General features: G+C 38.8%; 1 protein-coding gene across 1 annotated transcript; it reads left to right on the forward strand.

The window, feature by feature from the left end:
- The first annotated feature begins 2,286 nt into the window (after positions 1-2,286).
- TM4SF18 (transmembrane 4 L six family member 18) lies at positions 2,287-22,116 on the forward strand. The gene is made up of 6 exons (XM_080831505.1): positions 2,287-2,506; positions 2,605-2,798; positions 5,829-5,918; positions 14,959-15,101; positions 18,159-18,339; positions 19,114-22,116. Exons 2-6 carry the CDS (start codon positions 2,622-2,624, stop codon positions 19,126-19,128), a joined length of 606 nt encoding a protein of 201 aa, XP_080687631.1. The 5' UTR covers positions 2,287-2,506; positions 2,605-2,621; the 3' UTR covers positions 19,129-22,116.
- The last annotated feature ends 540 nt before the right edge of the window (positions 22,117-22,656 follow it).

The raw sequence follows: 22,656 nt of genomic DNA on the forward strand, positions 1-22,656 counted from the left end.
TAGAGATTATGTAAAATAAAATAAAATCTTAAACACACACACACACGCACACACACACACACACACACACACATAGAAGCCAGCCTTTTCTTACCATGTCAGCTACTACTGTCATGGTCTGAGCCATGGATTGTTGAAATGACTTTAGAACTCATCTCCTTTCTTTCGACCAGATCCTTTACAGCCAATTCTCAACAAGAAGTCACTTTCCTACTCAAAACTAATCTCAGGTGTTACTACTTTTCCCCTTTCGCTTGGCTCCAGCCACAGTGGTCCTCGCCAGGATTCACTTCGACCCAGGGCTTTTGTACACTTGCCATTCTCTCTGCCTGGAACACTTCTCTCCCAAGTTGCCTACATGGCTTGCACTCTCCACTTTCTTCAGATCTTTACTCAGATGTCATCTTCTCTTTAAGGTCTTTCCTGACCACCCTCTTTGAAATGATGTCTCCATCACCATTCTCTAAGCACTCCTAGTTGCCCTTTTCTTGATTTATTTTAGCCATACTTATCACTACCTGACAAGCTATATATATATATTTAATTATTAGTCTCCCCACAATAGAATATAAGCTTTATAAGGACAAGGATTTTGGACTGTCTCCTTCATGGATCTGTCTGTCCCCAGCACTTAGAATAAAGTGCCTGGCACATAGGAGGTGCTTAATAAATATTCAGTCAAAACTGTTGCTCTCCCTATCATCCTAAGGGTTCTGGTAAATATGATTTTAGTTTGCTTCTATGTCCCTCGAGAAAAAAATATAATGACCAAACTTTGTGATGCACTTTGCTCAAAAACGTTAAGGGAAAAAAAAATCAGTCACCAGGGGTGCCAAGAAATCTCTTTGAAACCCATCATAGAATAAGACTGTTAGTTCCTAGATTTGATTGTTTGAATCCAAAAACAGATCCAAGGACCTCAATTTTTTGGAAAAAAATATGAATATAATATAATTTAACATTATTCACATAAAATAAGTTTTTATTCCCTTGAATGAAAAGTATATATATTATAGAATATTAATACTTTCTGGAGGACACTAACAAATTAATGTAAATACTTCTGGGATCAAGATTTTAAGAGCTCATGCCACAGAACTCTTCGGGTATCAAGAGAAGTAAATGAACAGACATTACTTCTGCTCTCTGTACTATTTTCACAATTATGTCCCTATAACTGCTCTTTTTGTTGTTAACAATGGTTCCCATTTATTGCCCACTCCTTCTATATCACCTGACATTGTGGTTTGCACACATAATCTTGGTTAACCCTCACATTATTCTTCTAGGAAAAGTATCATTTTTTAAAAAATTTCCATTTCACAGATGAGAAAGTTGAGGCTTAAGAAAGTTAAATTGAGTTGGGTTCTAATCTTCCCAATAGAAAGGGATGGCAACAAAGTCAGGCAACCCTTGCATTCCTTATCACTGTTGTCCACATCATCTTTAACATAATAGTGTCATCTTACTCTCTCTTTCTCTCAATCTCTCTCAAACAAATAAATAAAATCTTTAAAGAAGGGGGGCAGCTCCTGGGTGGTTCAGTTAAGTGGCTGCCTTCAGCTCAGGTCATGATCTCTGTGTCCTGGGATCAAGCCCTGAGTTCAGCAGGGAGTCTGCTTTTCCCTCTCCCTCTGCCCCCCACCCCCACTCCGTATGCACACTCTCTTTCTAATAAATTAATTAATTAAAGCTTAAAAAAAACCCAGGCAGGGTAAGGATGCCTTGCCTTAATCCTTTCCTCATATCATCCTAACTGGAGAGGCTCTGTGGCTCTTTCGATTCAGGGCAATCATTTGGAAGCAATAATTCTGAAATCCTTGTTTCAAACTTCTTACTCGTAAAGTCTTAACCAAATTACCCAGATTCTTTTCCCCATTTTCCTAAGCAGCAAGCGACATGCGAATTTCTTCCTGTTACTATTTTTCAGAGAGGTGGAAATCGCAGAGATGAACCCTTGGAAGGAAAGTTGTCCCTAGACAGTAAACTCACCCACAGGGAAGTCTTGTTTTTCTCCCCCACCAGCCTGTCCCTGTCTGTCCTTTTTGTGCCCCCTGCCGAAGTTGGAACAAAGCTTGGTGAATAGTGAGCACAAAATAAAGAACCCTGAAGGAAGGGCAGAAGCATAAAGTCAACACACCACACAGTCTGTTCTAGCATAAATTCCCTTGGTAGTTTCCTCTTTAACCCCCCTGTTGGCCGTTGGATAAAATGTGCCAGATTCGATTCCAACCCCACCCCCCCCAACTTCCTTCTTTAAAATATGCTCAGGGTTAAGGCTTTCGTGCTGTAATCCAGAGGAAAATGACTTATTTTAAAATGCAGTAAAAACACCGCATTCCTTTGGCACAGGATGAAGACCAGCTCAGCTCTTCAGCCCTGGATCATTGTCTATTGTTCTCCAAACAGTAAACCATTATTTCTCACCAGAGATTGTGGGCTGCAGTTCTGTCCGAGCCCTGGGCTTCTCATGAATATGAAGTGAAGGGCTCTGACCCAGAACGTGGTAGGTAATCTCAAAAAAAAAAAAAAAAAAAAAAAAAAGGGACAGGTAGGAAGCAAATTAGGCTTTATGTAATTCTACACTCTTGAAATCTCCTGCAGGTTCTGAGCAGGGTGAAATGGGGTCTCGGAAATGTGGAGGCTGCCTAAGCGGTCTGCTGATTCCGCTTGCACTTTGGAGCATAATTGTGAACATATTATTGTATTTCCCAAATGGGCAAACTTCCTATGCATCCAGCAATAAACTCACCAACTACGTGTGGTATTTTGAAGGAATCTGTTTCTCAGGTATCATGGTAAGTGTGACTTCGGAGACTTGGGTTGCAGAAGGGAGTGTTTTTACTAAGCTTTGTCTTGTTCCTAGCAGAAATAATGAATAATGGAAAAATCACTGGACTAATCCTGGGTTTGGGATTTGGAAGATGGGTGGGGGTCGAGGGGCAGGTAGTCCATGAGGGCTTGGGAGGGTAGCTTTGTCTTCGGTAAGCTGTTGATTTATGTGACTTCAGCAGTGCAGGAAATTAGACCTAATGAAAGTCTGTGGGATGCCAGCCGGTCGAAATATTATGTCCTCACGAACCCTGTGTGTTGGTTTAAGCTATTTAATGTCCAGTGGCAGAGCTATTTTCCAGAATAGTTTCTATCTGCCCTCGCAATTTCTCTAGACTGGAGAGATATCGAGACCACATGGGAAAAGCAGAGATTGGGAGATTCACACAAATTTGTGTTCAAATACAAGCTCTGCCATTTGTACCAAGAGACCTTGATCAGATGATTCAATGTCTTTGAGCCTCAGGGTTCTCATCTGAAAATGGGGGTGATGGCATTTACTTTTTAGGGTAATTGTGGGGATTCAACAAAATCTCATGAAGGAAGTGCCCAGGATGGAGGCTGATATGTATTAGATAGCCAACGAATATTGTGATTATAAATACTTGTTGAAGAATGGGCCAGATCATAATTAAATAGTCTGATATTATACCCCTCATAATGGGGGTGTTTTTGAAACGAGACCTAATTACTTACAGTAAGAATCCAAGAATGTTTTTCCTGATGAATTTGTGCTCTTTAAAAACAAGCTGAGAGTAAATCATGTTGGCAAGTCAGAGGAAAAAACACTTTTCCTGATCATATCATTTCTAAAAACAGCACATTGTGCGCTATAAGCTTACTATATCACCAAAGACATAAAAGACAATGGATTACAATTTATCTTTACATCTTCATGGGTGCTTAATTATTATAATATTTGAATAACTATGATGAAAAGCAGTTTTCATTTGGTGACTATTTTGCACATGAAGTTAGTTAACTTTAAAGTACTGATAATCAACGCTATTGAAGTTGCTGTGTGATATATAGGTACATAATGAATGTTTGGTGATTGTACTATAAGTGAATGCAAACCTTTTGGAGAACATTTCGATATGCTGTATTAATATCCATGAAAATGCTTATATCTTTTGACTCAGTAATCCTAAACCTGAGAATTAATTCTGAGGAAATAATCCATAATAAGGAAAGATACACATACACAGATATTTTTGGCAGCAGTATTTATAATAGTAAGTAATTTGTAGGAGCTCCCTAGCACAGAATTGGTCAAATAAATTGTGGAACATTCATTTCCTATAGCGTTGAAAATGGTAATTGTGAAGATGCAGTAACATGGAAAATGCATATTATTTTGTGTTAAGCAAAAAAAGAAATGATAAAAAAATTGTGAATAAGTTACAATTACAACTATGCAAAATATATATATGTGGTAATACCCTGGGAGTATATACATAAAAACATGTGAGGGTGGTGGGATTTGGGGTAATATTCCTCCAATATGCTTGAGCCCTGTATTCCAGTTATAATTTCACAATGAAAAAAAGAAAGCAGTTTCTTTTTCAACACGAGCGATGCCTGTATTTCTCTTTTGACACAGGATTCCAGGGTCTAGGTCTAATTATTTCCCACTAGTACTGTAATGAAGCTAGTTACTGTACCTGGTGTACTATGCCTTCTCTCGTCATTGTTTCCCTCAATATGTCACTGGAATCAGTAGAAGGGTTGCAAGGCATTAATAAGATTAAATTAGAATCTACTAAAATCTATGATAATTAATGGTGTTGAAAGGAGGAGAATATAAGACTCTGGCTTATATTCTGTGTAAAATATAAAACTTAGAAAAGAACCAGTTCTCTATTTTCCATTGTCAGGGAATCCCTGCAAAACATGATTGTTACTACATCAAATATTTTTAAGAGAAGGAAGAGGGGGGCGCCTGGGTGGCTCAGCGGGTTGAGGCCTCTGCCTTCGGCTCTGGTCGTGATCCCAGGGTCCTGGGATTGAGCCCTGCACTGGGCTCTCTGCTCGGCAGGGAGCCTGCTTCCCTTCCTCTCTCTCTGCCTGCCTCTCTGCCTACTTGTGATTTCTGTCTGTCAAATAAATAAATAAAATCTTAAAAAAAAAAAAGAGAAGGAAGAGGGATGTAGATAATAAATAAGTAGACAAGCGAAAGCTGATGAATTTGGAAACTGGAAATGTTGACTGTACATAGTAAAATAACAACGAAATCTGCTTCAGGATTCAGTCCAGAACACTGGGAGTAAAGGATAGGTGGAGAATTTGTCAGAAGCGACTCATGGTCCATACCTGCCCAAACAAGGAACTATATAACAGAAAAGAAACCCGTGTTCTTTACAGAACTTGAGCCCTTTGCTTAGGATACCAAGAAAAGGAAGTAGAATACATTGAATTCTCCCAGTCTGTTGGCTGGATAGAGACAAAACACACTTGAAAATTTGAACCTGAGATGATTGGAATGCTTGGGCAAAACAAACTGACTTTACTTTGAATTAAGACATGTAATTCCAATTAACTGTACCTCTCACTTGCATTCCCAGAGAGCAGTAAATGGAGAGAGGCTGGCAAACATCAAAGTCTGGTGAATGATTTTCCTTTGACCTCTGCACCTGAGTCAGTGAGAAATACAGGTTTGCTGCAGGGTGGTATTCCCATGTCTATACCATTTACTGCTTAATCAGTAGTTTTTGATGACTGATAACCATTCCAATAATAGCTAACATTTATCAATCACTTACTATAAATCAAGCACTGTGTTCAAAATTCTACATACATGACCTCCTAACCACCCAACGGGGTGAGTTCCCGACACCACTTTATAGGGAAAGACTCTCAAGCTGACACAGCTGGAAAACGGTAACTTTGGGTTTTGAAGCCGGGTCCACTTGCTCCCACAGTTCCTGCTCAGAATCACTGTGCTCTGATTATGACTAGTATTCCGTTTCTGATATTTCTTCTCTTCCCTACTGCAGATGCTTATAGTAGCAACAGTTCTTCTTGCATTGGAGAATGATAACAACTATAAATGTTGCCAGAGTGAAAACTGCAGCAAAAAATACATGGTAAGAGCAATAGTACCTTGAGGATGGCTGAGTGGGCTCTGCTTTCTTTCCTCTCACTCAGAAATGAGAAAATATTCACACTGTTGTCCCCTCTCCATGACCCTTTCAACTCAGAGCCCAAGAATTTACTAAAAAAACAAACAAAAAAAAAAAACAAAAAAAAAACCCAACTTGCATTTTGTTTACTGTCTTTGTTTACTGTTGATGTTCTTCCAGAAGTTCAGGATTTAAAGATACATAGAGTTAGAAAATAATATGAGTTTACTTTTTTCCCTTTTCAACTTTATTGAGGCCTGATTTACATTCAATAAATGGCATCCATTAAAATCGTACAATTTCATGAGTTTTGACAGCCAAATACACCCAGGCAACCACCATCATGATCAAGACACAGAACATTCCTATCACCCCCAAAACATTGATCTTTGATCTGCTTTATGTCATTACAGATTAGCTTGTATTCTATGTAAATAGAATTATGCAAAATTTGTCTCTTGTATCTGGCTCCTGTCAGTCAGCATAATGATTAGATTTATCCATGTGTTGGATATACACAATGTATATATTTTTTTAAATGGGCCTTCAAAAATAATTTAAATAGAATCAAGAGAGAATAATACAACCAATTTTCTAAGCCTGTGCTCAGCAGGCAGGTGCCTACATTTTCATCACTATCCTTCTCCTCCTCAGGGTTATCATCTTTTAATCATATTTGCATAGCACATTTTTTTCACACTTACCCAGTGAATTAGATCATTGTTACACATACTTATATGAATTATCTGTGGCTCAGAGAGATTGTGTGATGTATTAACTGAAAGGAATTTTCCAGAGGCCTGGTAGGCATATCTTGTAGCTGTGGCTGCTGGCTGCCGTGGCTGCCCACAGTGGCTGCCGTGGCTGCCCGCCATGGCTGCCGGCCGTGGCTGCACATTGGAATCATCTGAGATTTTGGAGCTGGAATTCCACCCCCAGACACCCTGAGTTAGTTGGTTCAAAGGGCAACCAGATTTTAATGGACAACTGAGATGACATGTCCAGCTTTACGACAGATGGCGTTGGAAGACTTAATTAGCTGCTAAATTTAGAACTATGCTCTTGGTGGAGAAGATTTGAAGAATTAAAAGACGCTCTGTGCACCTGCATGCACATGTGCACTGTGGGTGTATGTATTTTCCTCCAGTAACTGCCGGTATTATACTTATGGAAAGCTTTCAAAACTGCCTAGGTGAAACAATAGATTCAGGTAAACTTTAACTTCTGATACTCAGGGAATCTCTAGAAAACAACCGTATGTGCCACTAGGTTCATAATAAAAATAAATGTGTTCAATTTGCCTTGAATCACTATTAGCATCTCCAGCATAAACAGACGCTGCAGACGAGTGGAGTCTGGATGGCGTCTTATAATCAAATCAAAGGAGATGGCTGGCATCTCAATGGGAAAAGCAGGAGACAGGAGAGGGGATTCTCCGGATTCCCTGGTTGGTTCTTTCGAGGTAGGGCTTTAGAATAGGGGTCCCAGTTTATATGCCCCAGGAGCCAACCATCTGATGGAAATGAAAGATCTGAGCCTGGTAAGCATTAGAGTTCAATTTCTGTTTAAGGAAGAGAGGAAGTCCAGTCAATTGTTATCATGACAAAAATGGGCAGTGTTTCTCAGTTTTCAGTAGAAAGTAGAAATATGGAGCATTTTACAACATGGTGGCAATTAATTCTCATTAAAATTAAATAAAGCGCATCTTGAAAGCTAAATGTGAGTCTGCCCAGGTTTGGAACGGCAGAAGCTCTGTAATGGAAATTGAGGTCACCCAAGACTCACTTGACAGAGGAGAAAAAGTTTCCCCTGAAAGTTTCCTTTTCCCTCAACAAAAACACATCTCTGTAATTCATACTTTTTTTTTAACCAAAACGCCTCCTTTTTTTTTTCTTGTATGCAGTTGTTCCCTTTTTATTTCTACTGGTTTAACTTTTTATTTAGTAGTTTGTTTGTTTTTTTTTTAAGATTTTATTTATTTATTTGACAGACAGAGAGATCACAAGGTGGCACAGAGGCAGACGGGGTGGGGCGGGGGTGGGGGCAAGTTCCCTGCTGAGCAGAGAGCTGGATGTGGGGTTCCATCCCAGGACCCTGAGATCATGACCTGAGCCAAAGGCAGAGCATTAACCCACTGAGCCACCCAGGCACCCCCCCATTATTTTAGTAGTTTTAATTACATATATTAATTAGAATTCTTAACTCTTAGAAACTTTAATTTCTGGGGGCACCTGGGTGGCTCAGTCATTAAGCATCTGTCTTGAACTCAGGTCATGGTACCAGGGTCCTGGGATGGAGCCCCTCTCCCACTCCCCCTGCTTGTGTTCCTTCTCTCATTCTCTCTCTCCCTCTGAGTCAAATAAGTCAACAAAATCTTTAAAAAAAAAAAAAGAAACTTTTATTTCTGGTGAAAACCAGGAAGTAAGCAGTTGTGGAATGTTATAGATATCAACATCTCATTGATTGGCAAATTCTTGAGTATGCTACTTCATAATTTCTAAAGCATACATTTCTTCATTGCACAGTTTTTCAGTGTAGCACAAAACATATCTACTAACAGACCCGAATACCTTTACTTCCTCTTTAAAAGAGAGACAAATATAGGGTTGTGTTCACTAATCAATGTTTCAGTAATTTATTTTATTTGGAAATGACTTACATATTCAATGAATTACCATTATTTAACTTCGCTTAGTACAACTTGTATTACTTTAAGGTTTCAAGTTAACAAAAAGATTTTGGAAGGTATTTTAAAATAAATGGATTTTATAAAACGTAATCATTGTTGAAAAATTCACTTATAAACTTTTATCACCCATATACTTAATGCGCTTGCTCTTAACAACTATGTGTAGATTACTCATGCAAATTTCATGACACAATAGACAAAGTTAGCCATTATTTTAAGTTATTTTTCTTGTTGACAAATTTTGTGACATATATATTAGGCAAGCATCAAATGTCGTAGAAACAAAGCACCCAAAAAGTTAAACACACTTTTTCTCTCTTTCTCTCAGTTGCCGTGCTTGACATACATTCAGCAATTTAGTTTTTAGTGTATGCTTTGTTTCTAGGTTGAATTGATAATTTTATATTGTTAAAGATCTAGTAGAGATACTACGTTTGTTTGACTTGCAATTCTAGGTAGAAATAAAATTGTATGACTATGATACGTTTAATGCTGACAACTCTGAAGATATGCTTGTTTTTTATTTTTCCCAACAATTTTTAAAATAGCTTTATTTAACCAAAGATTATCCCAGATTGTGTGAACTTAAAAAATTTGTTTTGCATTAGTCTCTGTATTTAAGAATACTTAATTTAAATGAGCACTCATTTACCTCTATGCCAATTAGAATAGAACTCTTTTGACAGATTTTATAAATTATTTTGGTAATACCATCTGGAGGTAGAAAAATATCACACATCTGTAACACACATATGTAGATATAAATAAACATATAGACAGACATAGAGATGGCCTTTGTTTTTAAATTTTAGCCATGTATTAGGTACATTGATACGAAACTTACCAGTTTATAAAAGAGTCCAAATTGTGTTTCTGGCCTATGGAGCAAGTTATGGCTACCCACTTGGATGGCTAAAGCTTTTTACTGATAATTGTGGAGAAGGCTTTTAAGATTTGTATCTGCGCTTGACAAGTAATCTTATGAAGGCTGTGGACTAGATTTTGGCAAGGGAATTTTTACAGCAGTTGGTTTTTTTTTTTAACCACCCCCCCTACTCCCCCAGCCCCCTCCTCCCCACCCCTCCCCCATTTCCCTCCCCCTGCCCCCCCTCCCTCTCCCCACCTCTCCCTCTCCCCATCTCCCCATCCTTCCACTCTCCCAGCCCTGCTTTTTTTGCCCTTCAGTTTCAAGCAGTTGTGTGTTGTGTTTTAATTATCTCCTGGAATGTTTACATTCCAAAGAGCAGGAGCCCGGTGAGAGTTGCATCTCAGAGGGGGTAGAGAATGTAGGTTTCCTTTTAGAAGGAATTTGGTGGCATATTTATCTATTATCAAGAGGCATAGAATAACTACTATTTAATGTTTTCCTTCTTTTTCTGAAGCACAGGGTAGTTCTGTTTCCAATGTCCTGATTTTTTATAACAACTACAAGTATTTTGAGATGAATAGGGGAGGCTTAGGGAGCGGTAAGAATAGGTAGGTGAACTTTGAATTGCTTTAAGGGACACATTTCTAGTTAGATAAAGACTAGATTTGTAAGACAAAGGCAATTGTTTCTTAATTTCTCAAAGAGGGGGATCACAGCCCGAATGATCCTGACCTACCCATCTAACTACACTATTTTCAATTTGCTTCTTTATATTAGGGAGAAGATTTCCAACTAAGATGGAAGTCCGAATATTTCTCGGTTCTAGATTAACAGTGGTGTGTCTTTGTAATGTTCTCATAATTATTTCACCAAACCTTCCACATGTTTTCTTTGCCTCTGAGTACAGAGCTCCATTTTAGCTCAGGAGAGAAGAACTTAATTTTAAAAGTTTCTATCAGGATGTGAATATCAACCTTTAATTTGGCCAACTTCAGACCATACTGCCCCCTAAAAAATTATTTCAAATATTTAAACCAAATGACTCAAAACTAAAACCAAAACTTAATCAGGGATGCAAGAGATGTCCCCAAAGCGAGTGCAAAAGATGCAGCCCTCCCAAGATCCAGAATCACTCCCCAAGTGATTAGACAACTCCTCCTGAAAGCTGGTGACAGTTGGTGGGATCCTAGCTGCAGTGGGGTGCAGCCCAAATTTCTGTATGGCAGATTTGGGGGGGACCACAACCTGACAGTTGGCTGCTTTCAAGAACTGGCATTTGCATGCCTGACAGGAAGAAAGCCAAATTCTCAGAACACAAATAAAAGACAAACAGGAAATCGACAGCTGTCCCTGGCAGGGAAAGGATCAATAACCAAAGGATAACTCAAAACCAAATTTTAACCAGCGTCACAATCCAAAGAACTAATCTTTACAAGTGTTTTTTCCCCGCCAATCTGAACCTGAAAAGGAAAAGACTCTTACCACCTACACTAGACCAGTCCCCCACAGGCAGAGATCCAAGAAACTGACATGGCAAGAATTCTCCTGTGGCTTTTCTCACAGATCCGGGATCTCTAACCATAGCTCCTGCACCAAGGAAGGTGTCCGGAGCCAATGGTGCCGCGTGTTGGGTGCCAGATATTGTAGCAGAAAAAAAGTTTTACTCAACCCTCTTAGGGTCCCTGGCTCAGTCTGAAAATTAAACGGACAAAGACAGGTGAGCAAGAGAAAAAGATATACATTTTATTGAATTTTATGCATACATGGGGGCCTTAATGAGAGAATGAAGACCTGAAGAAGTGACCAGAGTAAAAAGAAACAGCAACGAATTTGTAAAGAACTGGCAAGAGTGAGGTGTTTGGGCTAGGGGTAGTAAATGTTGGAGAAGTAACAAGGAAGATAAAGTTTAGTTTAACGAGGTTTGTTTTCACAGGTTTCTTGGCCCCCGTCTCTTCCTTTTTCTCCTTGTACAGAGAGGGTAACTTGCACACCAGAGTTTTAGGAGCTCTTTCAGAGAAAAAGGGTGAAGGGGCTGGGAGGGGTCGGAGTGACCATCCTGCTTCTGCCATTTTCTCAAGCTCCTTCAGTTTAAGATATTCAGTATGCTAAAGTGCCATATTTTGGGGGTGACCTGAACCTCACTAACTTCTTGTTTGCTATTCATTCTTCTGTGTTGTCTCATTTTCTCCCAAAATCCTGTGGGTTGTTATCTCTGGAAAACAACTACCAGCCAAATAGAGGCGCTTGGAATAAGAGATGATATTGTGATTATATTTATAATTTGAAATAATTTTTATATCCATTGTGTCCTTTAATCTTTGAAATACGCCTATTATGGAGGTAGTATAATCATCTACCTCTTTTACATTTAATAGAACATGGAACTGTAACTCAGAGAGATTCTTATTCCTGATTTATTTCAAGGTTCAATTGTGCAACTGTATCCACTCATTACACTGTAATTTGTATATGCACACAAATATATATTTGTTATGCTATGGTTGCCAGTTTCACCAAATCAAAAAATTCTTCATTGATCTTTCCAGTGAACTGCTTAAGAGCATATTTGCTAAACCAGGAGCTCAATCTTTTTGAAACATCCTTCTTCCTTTTTGGAAGATGGCATTGGTGGATAGGTAAATTTTCTTTGTGAAGTGTAATGAACAGTAATCTGTTAAAAATATAGCTTGTCTCATCCTATAATGGGGCAACATGCTATTAAAATCAATATGAGATATATAATTTAAAAGATCTTTTAATCATATGTGAAGATGCTGATGAATTAATATCCAATAGGAAAAAAAGCAGACCTGTTCTTTTTTTCTTCAGATTTTTTTTAAAAGATTTTATTTATTTATTTGACAGAGAGAGATCACAAGTAGGCAGAAAGGCAGGCAGAGAGAGGAGGAAGCAGGCTCCCTGCTGAGCAGAGTCTGATGCGGGGCTCGATCCCAGGACCCTGGGATCATGACCTGAGCCGAAGGCAGAGGCTTTAACCCACTGAGCCACCCAGGCGCCCCCAGGTTTTTAAAATATTTTTTTTTCTGATTTTCCATAATGAGCATGTATTAACGTTATAATCAATAAAATAATGTTAAATTACTTGAGATATATATAATGTAAGATCACTTTTTGTCCCCAAAATCACAGGTTTGTTGTTCTCAGTTTTTCTGGTGTCAAGTTTTGAATTTATTGTCAACTAACTTGGCTGTTCTACTCTCACTTGAAAACAACATTTCTAAAACTAAATTAAATTGTCTCCTAAAGCTAATTACCCTTCTTTGCATCCCTATTTCTGTCCTTTGTGTTCCAGTCCCAAACTCTGGAATTTTCTTTCTTCAGTCTATCTCCAGGTACTTATTTCCTCCCCAATGTCTTTTCCTCCTGGACATGTTGTCACTGCAAGTTGAAGTCTCCACATGGAACCCTTATTTTGGGCTCTCTCACTTCTAGCTGGCATGCCTTCACGGCCAGAACCATCTTTCCAAATTATATATTGGTTCATGTCAGTTCCTTGTTCAAAAACCAAGTACATGGCTTGTTGGAAAAAGAGCTATTCTGGTTCTTTATAAATTCAAAATGGGCTTGGTACATTTTGTGCCGGGAAGCAAGGAAGTATTCAAGGAATGATAGGGGTATCTCAAAGGGCACAGGAATTGACTTGGCAGGATGGTCTCACTGGCCATATTTGGACCAAATGAGCATCTAAGAGAATAATAACAGTTATGAATTATAACACATTGAATTAGAAAATCCATGAGCACACAGTAAGAGAGAAAGAGAGAAACGAAATGAAAGTTCTTCTGTGCAGAAAATTAATAAGTTATAAATGCAGAAGAAATGATAGAATGAGATAAGCAGCACCCTGCAACCAGTCATCATGATAATTCGTGATCAGTGGATATGAGGACCATCAGTGGATGGTAAACTCATCGGTTGAAATGTCTTTGGGGGATAGGATATCACACAGTCTCAAAGTATTACCTCACAAATTATTTACTAATTGCAAAGTGGAAAATGTATGTTTATAGATATGAAGAATACCACCTTATTAACCAAGAGGTCAAAAGCATCACCAATAACAGTGGGAGGCCCCTAATGTTCTCATGCCTATCAGGTGTTCTTGCCAAAATGTTTAACCCAAGTCCAGTTGTGAGGAAACAATCAGAAAATCCCAGATTGTGGGGGACATTCTATGAGACCACTGGCTGGGATTGTTCAAAAACAATTTAATTTTCTAAAAAACAAAGAGGCAGTAAGACTAATGTAGATCAAAGGAAATTAAAGAGATGTAATTGTGTGCATAAACTCTCCTTGGATCCTATACAAAAAAGTAAAACATGGTTGCAGAATAATAGAATATCTTTATTTTGGGGAGATATGTGCTGATGTGTTTAGGAGCGAGATATCACAGTATCTACACCTTACTTTCAAGTGGTTTGGCAACAAAAATGTGTTAACAAATAAATACATGTGCCTGGATATATACATACACAGAGAGAGAGCAAAGAAAAATTATAAAATCTTCACAGGTGAGTCTAGATAAAAAGTATACAAAGATACATTGACTATAGTATACCACACCATATATTCAACTTTTCAGTAGATTTGAAAAAGAATGTAGTAAAAGGTTATGGGGGGGAAAAGTTACTTGTCCTGAAGGATGAAGTCAGCCCTCCTTGAGCCAGCATTCAAAGCCACCTTCTGCCTGCAGGTACCAAGTTGCACTAACTTTGTAAGCAACTCTAGGGCTGGGTGGTGTCCAACAACTCCATTTCCCCAGCATTAGCAAACATGTCTATCTGGTCTTCATAAACTTCTCTCTAATGCTCCATGGGAACCCTGTCTTAGATCACACTAATCTACTTACCTTATAATTCTGCTTGTACCCATCCGCCTGTGAACACTGCTTGTTCTCTCTCCTCCAAGGCAAACACCGTCCTCCCCATCAATCCCTTCCTCACTTGAACATAAATATGGCCATGTAGGCTAACACCTGATGCTTCCCCTCATATTCCTGTAAGTGAAGGTATCCACATATCATCTTCAGATGAGAAAAGTCAAGAGAACCCACCTGACCTAGAAAATAATGTCTTTGGTAAATACAGATTGATCAGTCACACCCGTTCCCTGCATTAATGTTTGATCATTATTTTGATACCGAAATTCCAGAAGAAAGGAAGAAATGTAGTCAATTAACTAGTATCCTCTGTGGAATTCCACACAAAAAGGCATTTTTAGAGCTTATTTTAAAGATCAGATGGGTTTGGATTAAATGTTTGTTTTTCTGTGGGCGTTCACACAGACTGCATGCAGTAGGTTTGGATGAGTAGAAGAAGGTACCTATCTGATCATTTGTCCACAATATCCCCTTGTCTCATTCTGTGGCACAGACCTCCACCTCCTTCTTTTTTTTTTCTGACCTCCTCCTTCTATGTTTAATTTAGACACTGCTGTCGATGATCTTTTCTGCCCTTGGAATTGCTTTCTCTGGATACTGCCTGGTCATATCTGCTCTAGGCCTCGTTCAGGGTCCATACTGCCGCACTCTTGATGGCTGGGAGTATGTCTTCGAAGGCACTGCAGGACGGTAAGAAATAATTCTCCAAATCAAGGGGCTCAGAAAGCCAGAAACACCTGGCTTCATGCTCATGATCATTTTCCATGATAACTTTGGGGTTCCATGTGGGAATACTCAGACCAACTTCTGCCTACAGAGATCTCTGTTTAGATGTTTTTTCTTCTCTCTTTCTTTTTCTGGGGGGGCAGTCTTTTTTTTTTTTTCAAGATTTTATTTATTTATTTGAGATAGAGCGAGAGAGAGAGCACAAGCAGGGGGAGCAGCAGGCAGAGGGAGAGACAGGCTCTCCACTGAACACAGAGCCTAACACAGGGCTGGATCCCAGGACTCTGGGAACATGACTTGGGCAGAAGGCAGACACTCAACTGGCTGAGCCACCTAGGCACCGCTGCCAGTCTTCTAATGTCATATGCATTCACTATTTTGAGGTTGATGTGGAGATATCCAAATGAAAGGTGTGTTTTTCCTGAATTTCAGAGCGAAGCTTTGTAGTTATTGTGGTCTGGCAGCTATTGGAGCCTGGGAATTGAATGGTTCTAATACCCTAGTCTTGCTGTGTGGCCAGTTTGGAAGTGTGGTCTGTTACAGATGGGAAGGGGCTTGGCTGGAAGAGAATCTCAGTGACTTTGGATGGTGTTACACATGTTATACTGTCGGGGACAACACAGATAGAACCAGGCAGCATGAGCAGCCAAGTACAGGGTGAGATCTGGGAGCATGACCAGGCACAGGCATTTGTGGGGGAGCCAGGAAAAGATCTAGTGTGCACTGAAGAAGAGTCTAGCAAGGCAGCCTTAACTTAGAGGGCTGGTGATGCAGTTAACTGTTGAGGAACCCAGTCCCGGATCGCAGAACACCTCGCACTGGCATTGTATCTGCCAGCGCCTGTAGAGACAGCTCTAGAAGCAGCCGGGCCCAGAAAGAGATGCAGGAGAGGTCCATCTGATCCTTCCCAGTCCTGTCCTATGCCAAGAATTCTAATGGTATAAATGGAGGGAGTGTCTGGACCACTCCCTAGGGAAGTTGCAGTCTCTTCTCAGCTCCCTGTGACCGGCTCTGTTGTTCAAGGCCCACATCAATTTGAAGTCTTACATGCTCAACTAGGCCTGGGTTGCAAATCTGCTTCTGTGCCCATAGCTGCCTTGTCCTGAAAGTTCCACCAGGTGCCACATTCTGTGAGCAGAGCTCTCTCATAGGTCAGGAGAACCTAGAAAACAACCGTAGGCATTTCGAAGCCCTTCAGGGACTCAGGAAAGGAGATGCTAATGAAGAAAGTCCCACTGGGTGCAAAAAATCATTTTTTGTGCCGTCATCCCCTGAACATACCTGACCCCCAAATCAAAGAAGATTTCCCTTTCAGAGCAAGATCTCGGACTGCCCACATGCCCCTCCATTACTCTTCATTACTCTTGAAAGTTTCTCTTAATATCTGTATTCACCTGACTCCAGCTACAGACAAATGTTTGGAGATAAAACATTGGAAGCCATAAAGGGAAGTGAAGTCTCTGGTCTCCTAGAGAAATTTCCGAGCCTTGGCCAATTCTGGGTGGAACAAATGTTAATGTTAAAGTCCCACAAATCAGGTCTTCGTTTGTACATTTATTCAACAAATATTTCTTGAACATCAACTCTGTCCAGGCCTTGAATTAGGTGCTAGAGAACCAAAGAGAAATTACTCAGTTTTCCTTCCCTCTAGGAGCTCACACGGACCTGACAGAATGTTCTGCTAAGATGGCTGCTTTAGAGTGAACACTGCCCTCAGAGCACAGGCCTTTGATGCTTATACACATCTGGGTTCACGTCGTCCATCTGCTACTTCCAAACTGTGTGACCTGAAACAGATATCCCCGAGCCTCTGTAAATAATTTCTAACTCACAGAATTGACAATTAACTGGAAACAAAGCACAGATTAGATTTAATAAATTCTTAAAATAAGCTGGATTTTATGATTAACATCGTTACTGGGCATAATCTCTTATGTCTCCATCTGCTGGGTAGTCCATAGGCTCGGTCACAGGCATGGCCACTGCTGGGGATCCTGAATCAGGTCCATTCAACAAGCATTTGTTGGTCTTTGCAATGTGCCAAGCACAGCCTTAGGTGTCAGGCCTAGCTATTCTGGGCTATATAAATCACGGTAGGACTCTCAGAGTACACAACTTAGTGAGCGAATATATACAGATACCAGTAAGATGGCCTTACAATATAAGGAAGTAAATGCTGTGATAGAGCTCTATAAAGAGGTTGTGGAGGGAGGGAGTATCAGAAATAGCATCTCCATTCCTTCCAAACCCTGCTAGTACATTTACTACTCTGTGGTTTACACAAAGAATAAATAAGTGCCACAGCCCAGGAGAAAAATCAACACCATGGAGGTCATCTCACTTCCAAGTGTTGGCTGATCTGTGCAGAGCGTGCACTGGGAAATCTAGAGTAAGGATCTCGAAGGGATTGCTTCCCTTCCCTGGTGGCTGAGACGGAGTTCAGAGTATGAGGATGTATGGAGTGGGTCTAGGGAAATGGTAACAGGAAATTGTATCTGTATCAGGCTTTACAGGTTCCAAAGCATTCTCACATACCTTTCATCGAATATTCATATTAACCCTAAAATAAATAAATAAAACCTTCAAAAAATAAAATAAATAAAATAAAATAAAATAAGCATAGGGGCACCTGGGTGGCTCAGTGGGTTAAAGCCTCTGCCTTTGGCTCAGGTCATGATCCCAGGGTCCTGGGATCGAGCCCCAAACTGGGCTCTCTGCCCAGCAGGGAGCCTGCTTCCCCCTCTCTCTGCCTGCCTCTCTGCCTACTTGTGATCTCTGTCTGTCAAATAAATAAATAAATAAAATTTAAAAAGCATAGCTCAATGCTTTGTGCATGCTATATACTCCATATATGTATCTGAATGATTTTTTAAAATGTTTTTATTCACATTGAATAATATTATGTATTACAATCATGTGTATTAATTTCCTAAACATACAAACATCTGTAGCCCTCTTACTTGGACCAAGTATTTAGGCTTGGCCACGTATCTTGTTGACTATATCCCTTCTCTCTCTCAGTTTCCTTACAGATTCCAGCATATGGACTGAGTGCCTGGAACCCGCACATGTAGTGGAGTGGAACATCATTTTATTTTCCATTCTCATAGCTCTCAGTGGACTTCAGGTGCTTGTTTGCCTCATCAGAGTAGTCACTCAGCTATCCAAGATACTGTGTGGAACCTATTCAGTCATCATCCAGGTAACAGACCACCGGTGGCACCTGTACCTCCTCCATTTTACCCCCACTATCCAAGATCCAATGACTCTGGTTGAAAGGTTTTGAGCCTCTCATCTTTTTCATTCCATCCCTACTGCCCTCATCTTTACTCGAGCTCTAATAGCTCAATATATGTATTTTTTATATCCAATGTGTCTGTTGGCTTGTCTATGTAGATTGAATCAATGGAGTAATTGTAAAATCTGTACTTAGTCCTGAATGGTGAAAACAGCACAAGTGTTTTGAATGAGCCACAGAGCAGTGTTCTGTGTGGAAATAACCCAAAGCACAAAGAAGTCTTACTATTTATTGAGAATTTCACTGTTCATAAGATAATTGAAGGCTCACAAAGTTATCCCATTGAAATATTTTCTCTTCTGAATGCTGTTTCCATGAACCTAATAATCATGTTTTATATTGAATCATTAGTAGTTCATTTTAAAGTGGAGAAATATGTTTTTAATCCCTTCAAAACTACTTCTGTTTCATCTGCTAAAATACTGATGTTAATTTAGTTATGACTGAAATTGCTAAAACTACCCAGCAAGTCCAGAGTGAAGAGAAATCACGAACAAGTTAGCTTGTGTTTTATTTAACAACAAATAATGTATACCCTTCCTAGAAATTTCAAGTAGATATGTTCCTACTTCATCATATTTTGAGTATGCACTATAAATTTAAGTTGATACCTGGGTCATGGATCATGAATCAAGCCAAATTTACTACTTCATTCACTTTTTTTTTCTTTTTTTATAGCCTGGAATCATTTGAATGACAACAAGAATATTTTCCATTATCAAGATATGCCATCTATCTGTCTCATATCTACTATATAGACCTTAAGGCAATATTTGAATGATGGTGATTTCTCTGTTTGGTGTTTTTTGAACCTCTTATAAAATTTATAGACCTCACTGGAAGTGCCAGCTACGTCACCCTTCTATCTGGAATTTTTTCTAAGCAATATGTGTTAGGATCTTCAGAAATATCCATACTCTTTGGTCAAACAAATCCATTCCCAGTAATCTATACTATGGAAATAAATAAGAATAAAAGATAAAACTTCATGCAAATACAAATAATACAATATTTGTATTAGAAATACCTGAAATACCCAAAAGTCTAACTTTCAGGGAAAGATTAAGTCAAGAGTAATACATTAGTTGTAATATTATATAGTCACTACAAATTATGTTACACAGTCATTACAAATTATATTTTAAAGATTATAAATACTGTTAATTAAAAAAGCAGGTTACAAACTTATGTTCACATTGTAAGCAAACCATCTAAGACAAACACCAAATAATCAAAATTTAGGAAGAAAACTCAATCTAGAAGGATTTACAGAAAAATGTCAACTGTCATATGTCTGGATGATAGGCGACCCTTCTTACTTTTCTCTATTTCCCAAGTTTTCGTTATCATTTTTATAATTAAAAATATTTTAAAACTCATCATTTTTACTATTAAAAATGCTTGCTTTTATCCAATCTTTAAATATATGCTTTTCCACATTTTCCCACCTTGAGTATCTATAAGCTTCATAAAATAACGCTTCAATCAGTGTTCAATAATGAAAGTACTGAGATAGAAAGACAAAATAAATTGTATAAATTTATATAATCTAACTGAGCCTTTAGCCTTATTTTCTCACTCCTGATGATGAGTGTGGTGGGCTACAAGAGGTAGCCTTGAAATAAATGAGCAGTCGAGGGCATGCTCAATGGTTTAAAGAAAGTGACCATTGACCAGTCAATACCTATGTCATAGGGAGTTACCAATACCTACACTAATAGAAAAAAAATTTTTAGTGAAACATTTAGAAACTTTCTGTCTGTACCCTATAGTTACCATGACCTCCTTGAGAACAGCAGCAATGTTATATATTTTCCCATCCTCCTTAGGACATAGCACAAAGTGGGTATGGTAGACACTCAACATTAGATATTCATGCCAGGCCTGTCTGCCCTTCATGGTTACTATGCTGAACACCTCTCTCCACCATAGGCCCACTGGACCATAACACTTCTGCCACTTCCCTATTGCTCTCCTCCATGAACACTGTCAACAATGCTCTGTCAATACCTGCTCTGTGCCAAAGCTGGGCAGCCGCCTGGGGGAAGAAGGAAACATGCTTCTATCCTTGGTGCCTGCTCTGCCCACATCCTCCTTTAAAGGAAGCTGTCCTGACTGCAGCCTTTGCTGATATAAGTGTCTTGAAACCAAGTCATGTTATATATCAGATGACCTCAATGCCTGGACCCAGCTAGAAGAACTGGGATGGGCACCCAAGCCATGGGCAATCTATCATCACCCAACTAGCCCTGATTTAGCCAAGAGTGAAACACCATCCAAATGAGATTAGTGGTCCTTCTTGCTTGAGAATTTGATCTCAAGGAAGCCAGGAATGAATCAATCCAATCATTGCTGTCAGTAATTAAAGGCTGAGAAAGGATGCTAACATACAGAAAGTATCTGATTACTCCACCAAGCGCATAAACTTGTCATATTCATCACTCACTTTTCTTAGTTCTCCCAATGACTCCTTAACCTTCTGGTAAACAGACTTCTGACAAGTCAGCCCCACCAGTTTGTCTGACACATTCAGACTGTCTCAGTCTTGTTTAGATTCGATATGGCACCATACCCTAAGTGGACCATGAGTAGATGTCGGCTGAACAACTCCACTCCAGAATTGGAAACATTGTCTAAGAACAGGTTGCAGCCAAATACAGTAGAGTATTTGTATCAGTATATTTAATATTAACAGAATCACCCCACATTTTTTATTTAAAGAGCATCCACTAATGCAGTTTTAAGGAAAAAAGGCTGTATACAAATCTGTGTGTGTACTGTGAGATCAATTTTTTAATAACACAATTACATGTAGACATGAGCAAATCTTCAGATACAGACCAAAAAAGACTGGAACAATATCTAAATGTTAGTAATTAATAATTATCCCCTAATAGTGGGATTGTGACTTGTGTTTCTTTTCTCTACATTGTTCTATATTTTCAAATTTTCATTTGAAAATGTGTTACTTGAATAGTGAGAAAAAAATAAATACCATTTAAAAAGGAAGTAGTCTCTCATCCTTTCGTAAAATCTGCTTATGGATCTTAATATAGAAAAACACTAAACATGAAGGTAAGTGTGTGATAGTCCTTTTTCTTGTTCTTTTCATTTTCTCATTCTAAGAGAGGTTGAATATTAGAATTAGCTAATTCTAATTGAGAATGAATTCTATTTTATGCATTTATGTTTTTATATTTGTTATTTCTTTCTTATTTCCCTTCCTTCTATCTCATTGTAATTTTCCTAACTTCTTAAATTGAATGCCTGGCTTATTAATTTTCAAACTTTCTTTTTTTCTCCTTAAAATAAGCATGTAAGACTATACACCTTTTCTTTAAGTGCCACCTTGGTTGCATCTCCCTAGTGTTGAAATGTTGTATTTTTTTTATTATTTAGTTAAAATTTTTCTACTTTTCTTTATATTTCCATCTATGTGTTTTTAAATGTGCTTTAAAATTCCCAAATATGTGAGTTTGGGGTTTTTTTAAATTGATTTCCAACTTAATTGTATTGTGATTATACAATGTGGTCTATATGATTCTGATACTTTTAACATTTTTTAATCATGTTTTATGGTTACTATTTGTAAATATTTTATGTTTTTTAAAAGTATATATTTTTCCAAATATTGGGTGCAAGATTCTACAGTGTCCATTAAGTAAAGTTGTTAATTTTGTCGTTCAGACCCTCAGTATCTTTCCTTTTGGTTGTTTCTTTGATCTATAGTATCCATGAAGATTAAATGGGTATATACTAATTTGTATTATCTTATTTACATATCATATATATATATATATATATGTATATATATATACACATACATACACATATGTATATCTCAGAAAATGCTGTTTGGCACATGGATGTGATTTATAAGTCTATAACGTCGTGGTTTAAAGATGTACTCTGGAGTCAGAATGCTCAGATTCAGATCTGGACTCTGCCTTATTAGCTGTATGATCCAGGTCAAGTTACTTACAGTGTCTGTGCCTCAGTTCCTGAATTTGTAAAAGAAGAATAATAATAGAGTTGTGGGACACCTGGGTGTCTCTGTCGGTTATGCAGCTGACTTGATTTTGGCTCAGGTCATGATCTCGGGGTCATGAGATCAGCTGCCCTCCCCACACTGCCCCAGGTCAAGCCCAACATCTGGCTCCATGGAGGGGTGATTGTGGAGCCTCCTTAAGATTCCCTCTCTCCTTCTCCCTCTGCCCCCAC

The sequence above is a fragment of the Martes martes genome (assembly GCF_963455335.1).
Source record: "Martes martes genome assembly, contig: scaffold_316, whole genome shotgun sequence".
Taxonomy (NCBI): domain Eukaryota; kingdom Metazoa; phylum Chordata; class Mammalia; order Carnivora; family Mustelidae; genus Martes; species Martes martes.

Excerpts from the sequence above, each read along its gene's own strand:
- TM4SF18 (XM_080831505.1), top strand. The coding sequence starts at position 2,622 with ATGGGGTCTCGGAAATGTGGAGGCTGCCTAAGCGGTCTGCTGATTCCG. Across the intron at positions 5,919-14,958 it reads ACTGCAGCAAAAAATACATG|ACACTGCTGTCGATGATCTT; the intron begins GTAAGAGCAATA and ends TGTTTAATTTAG. Across the intron at positions 15,102-18,158 it reads TTCGAAGGCACTGCAGGACG|TTTCCTTACAGATTCCAGCA; the intron begins GTAAGAAATAAT and ends TCTCTCTCTCAG.